Here is a 3,961-nt window from a genome sequence, read left to right on the forward strand (position 1 = left end):
ATGGACGAGTTTACTCACTTAACTTCAGTCAAGGGGTGAATGAGTGCAAATGGGGAGACCAGCGTCGCAGATGTTTATATTCTGATAGAGTGATTTCATTCATCCAAAAGCTCCTCAAGGGCAGACCGTCGTCACTCCTTTTCCTCCCTCTCGTCTAATCTCACACCAATATTGTAACAACACATGAAGGGAAACAAAAGCGCTCACAGATAAAGTATGGATAGATTTTAAAAAGTTGTAACGCAGGTTAGAAAAAAAACCTTGTCAGGCCTTGAAAAACATGTACAACTCCAATTCCAATGAAGTTGGGACTTTGTGTAAAACAAATAAAAACAGCATATGATGATTTACAAATTCTTTTCAACCTATATTTAATTGAATACAATACAATGACAAGATATTAAATGTTCAAATAGAATAACCTTTTTTTGCAAATATTCATTTGTTTTGAATTTGATGCCTGCAACACGTTCCAAAAAAGCTAGAACAGAGACATGTTTATCACCTTTCTTTTTAACACTCTATAAGTGTTTGGGAACTGAGGACAGTAACTGTTGAAGCTTTAAGTGGAATTCTTTCCCATTTTTTGATAAACGCTCAACAGTCTGGGGTCTTCATTGTCATATTTTGCTCTTCATAATGCATCATACATCTTCAATGGGAGACAGGTCTGGACTGCAGGCAGGCCAGTCTAGTATACCCTCYCTCTTTTACTACTAAGCCACACAGGTTTACCACGTGCAGAATGTGGCTCAACATTGTCTTGCTGAAATAAGCACGACGTCCCTGAAAAAGATGTGACTTGAATGGCAAAACATGTTGATCCAAACCCTGCATGTACAGTAGCTTTTAGCATTAACGGTGCCTTCACAGATGTGACACTTACCCATGCCATGGGCACTAATACTGTACACCTCCATACCATCAAAGAGGCTGGCTTTTGAACTTGGCGCTGATAACAATCTGGAGAGTCCTTTCCCTCTTTAGCCCYGAGGACAGCACGTCCATGATTTCCAAAAACAATATGAATTGAATACTCGTCAGTCAGGAAACCTTTCCACTTTGAGTCAGTCCATCTCAGATGAGCTCSGGCCCAGAGAACCCGGCTGTGTTTCTGGGTGTTGTTGATGGTAAATGGTCTGTACTTGTATAGCGCCCTTCTACCCAACCAGGATACTCAATGCGCTTCACACTACAATCTGTGCCCTCATTTACATTTACCTACAAAGCTAACATATACAATCATCTGTGGAGACTAACCAGTGCCAGTCACATTCACACATTGATGAGACACACAACAGAGGCATTAGGGGTGAAGTGTCTTMACCAAGGARACAACTGAGACAGCTGGACGGGGGATCGAATCGGCGACTTTCCAGTTCCAGGACGACTCCCCTAACCACTCTGCTTACAGTTGATGTATGGTTTTGAGTTTTAACTTGCACTTGTAGATGTAGCGATGACACTGGCAATGGGTTTTTGAAGTGTTGCTGAGCCCATGTGCTAATATCTCTTACAGAATGATATTGGATTTTAATGCAGTGCCACCTGAGGGATTGAAGGGCACAGGRATTCATCCAATGTTGTTGTTTTTTGTCCAGATTATCAGAATCTTTTGATGATATTTTGGACTGTAGATGATGAAATCCCTAAATTCTTTGCAAGTGTATGATGAGGACTGAGCCTTTCGTAGATGCTGTCTGTATACCCAATCATGGCACACACTTGTTTTCAGTTAACCTGTTCACTTATGGGGGACTTTGAGGGGCATCCCTCAACATTCCCAGTCTTTTCTTGACTCTGTCCCACCTTTTTTGGAATGTGTTGCAGGCATAACTCAAAATGAGTTAATATTTGCAAAAATATAAAATTAAATTAAATTAAATTAAATTAAAACAAGCAACCATCTGTTTGAACTTTAAATATCTTGTCTTTGTAGTGTGTTCAGTTGATTAGCCTATTCGGTTGATTCATTTGATTATAGTTTGAAAAGGATTTGCAAATCTAATCTATTCTGTTTTTATTAATGTTTACACAATGTCCTAACGTCATTGGAATTGTTTTTTGTCATTATTGAATTGATTGTTTGGAGTCACACAAATTAATTTTTAGTCACTCACTCATTTTTACATTAAAGAATCACTGCTGYTGGTTATTGGATCAAACTATTAGCAACTTAAAACTACAATAATCAGACCATKTATGAATTATGAGGACTGTTAAAACCTTGAGTGACATGAAAGATGAGACAGAGCATATACACTCCAARCAATAAAAGGCCAAATTAGAAGGTCTTAATGCAAAAAAGGTGATTTTAGTATTCTTAAATTGGAACTAAATAAGAAAACACAACTGTCTGGTAACAGAAGTTTAATAAAAAAAACTAATAAAAAAACAAACAAAAAAATAAAGTTAGTTTGAGGACATAGTTATCCTTTCAATAAGTCTAATATGGTGTGAAGAAAMGCTTTGTGAGGTCATGTAAGTGCCCAGTGTCTGGAGCTGGAGGGCACTGATCATTTCCCGACTCTGGAGATTGAGTCAGAGTCAGACTGGGTCCTGCCCTGGCTTATTACTGGCTGAGAGAATCGCCCATCCCAGCCGCATGATTCCATCTGGGCTAAATATTTATACAGAGAGGAAACGACATCACTTATCCACAACACATCCATTCACAGGAGGGGAAAGCTGCGTGCTCAGTGGAGTTCAAGTCATCTGCTTTCTGTGACAAAGGGACATCACTCTTTTTTTTTCTTTGTCGTCTTCTTTTTCTGTTTTTTTGGCAAAAATTTGCTTGAAAACTCTTTTGGAAAGAAGTTCCAGACAACTAAGATTAGACAATGACCTTTCTGATTTCTGTTTTGGGGATGATCGTGATTCTCTGTCAAATCGGCAGGAACCCAGCKATTGGTGAGTGGACTGTTTTAGAGTTGTTTTTAGTTTGACCAAAGAGTTTTGCACCTTTTAAAAATAATGACATACTCTTCCTCAGACATATTTTGCTGTAACATTTTTAGTTTACTTCAACTCTATTTTGTTAGCACCGTGACAGATCTYATGTAAGAGTAGAAAAGAAACACATAAGTAACAAAATAGAAGTGATGTTTGAAAAACCTTTCGTTGTGTATCTGTGTGGACTATTTCCAGCTGGAATCTGTTGGCTGCAGCAGGGTCAGGACCACCGGTGTGCCATGGTGCTGATGAGAGGGGTGACCAGAGAGGAGTGCTGTGATGGGAGCCGCCTGGACACGGCATGGTCCAACTCCAGTCTGCCCATGAATGAAATCAGCCTGCTGGGATTCCTGGGGATTGTCTCCTGTAAACCATGCAAAGGTGACCCATCGAGTYTTTTTAATCTGCTAAATACTTCTGTTTGTCTCTGCAGGAGTTGATTATAGAAAACTACTTCTAATAGAACTTCTAATATTCAGCCGTCTGAGCTCAGACTGTTGTTGTCGGGTCTTAGATTGCACAATAACTGCGTTTACAGTACTATTTACAATCTCACAGGCTTCTAATTGAAACGCTGTCTTTTCAACGCTGAATAACTTTTGTTTGTCAAAGTTAAACAAGCCACAAAAGTTGCGATTCWAAAGGTTTTGAAAATGAGTTCCTGATGTAGCTTTCTAAAAACACAGACTCAGACAAAGAAGATGCTTTCCATATGACTCCCACTGTTCAGAACACCGTCCTTCCCCCAGAACCTCTGCAAGGTTCACGCTGGTTCATTTTCAGTTGAACTGTGTTTTTATAATCAGCTCTTGCAAACGTGGGATCGGTGTGAATCATTTTGGTGGACCACTTACAAAACATTTTACTCTTTTGTCACATGGCTCATTTGAAAATGGACTATTTAAATAAACCTGGGAGGGGGAAAAAAGAGTCAAAATGCATTCTTGCAGGCTGAGATTTTTGTCACATGCCCAGATGTCTGTGGCTCATTCTGTGGAAGGAATGCCAC

At 39.5% G+C, this 3,961-nt stretch overlaps 1 protein-coding gene across 1 annotated transcript in view; it reads left to right on the forward strand.

The window, feature by feature from the left end:
- Positions 1 to 2,485: 2,485 nt before the first annotated feature.
- The window catches only part of fstl3 (follistatin-like 3 (secreted glycoprotein)), a 5,741-nt gene continuing 4,265 nt past the window's right edge, over positions 2,486 to 3,961 (forward strand). The window contains exons 1-2 of the mRNA XM_014004561.1: positions 2,486 to 2,910; positions 3,148 to 3,333. Coding sequence (XP_013860015.1) covers positions 2,841 to 2,910; positions 3,148 to 3,333 — 256 coding nt within the window. The 5' untranslated portion in view covers positions 2,486 to 2,840. The remainder of the gene's footprint in view (positions 2,911 to 3,147; positions 3,334 to 3,961) is intronic.

This window comes from Austrofundulus limnaeus, unplaced genomic scaffold (assembly GCF_001266775.1).
Source record: "Austrofundulus limnaeus strain Quisiro unplaced genomic scaffold, Austrofundulus_limnaeus-1.0 Scaffold25, whole genome shotgun sequence".
Classification (NCBI taxonomy): Eukaryota; Metazoa; Chordata; class Actinopteri; order Cyprinodontiformes; family Rivulidae; genus Austrofundulus; species Austrofundulus limnaeus.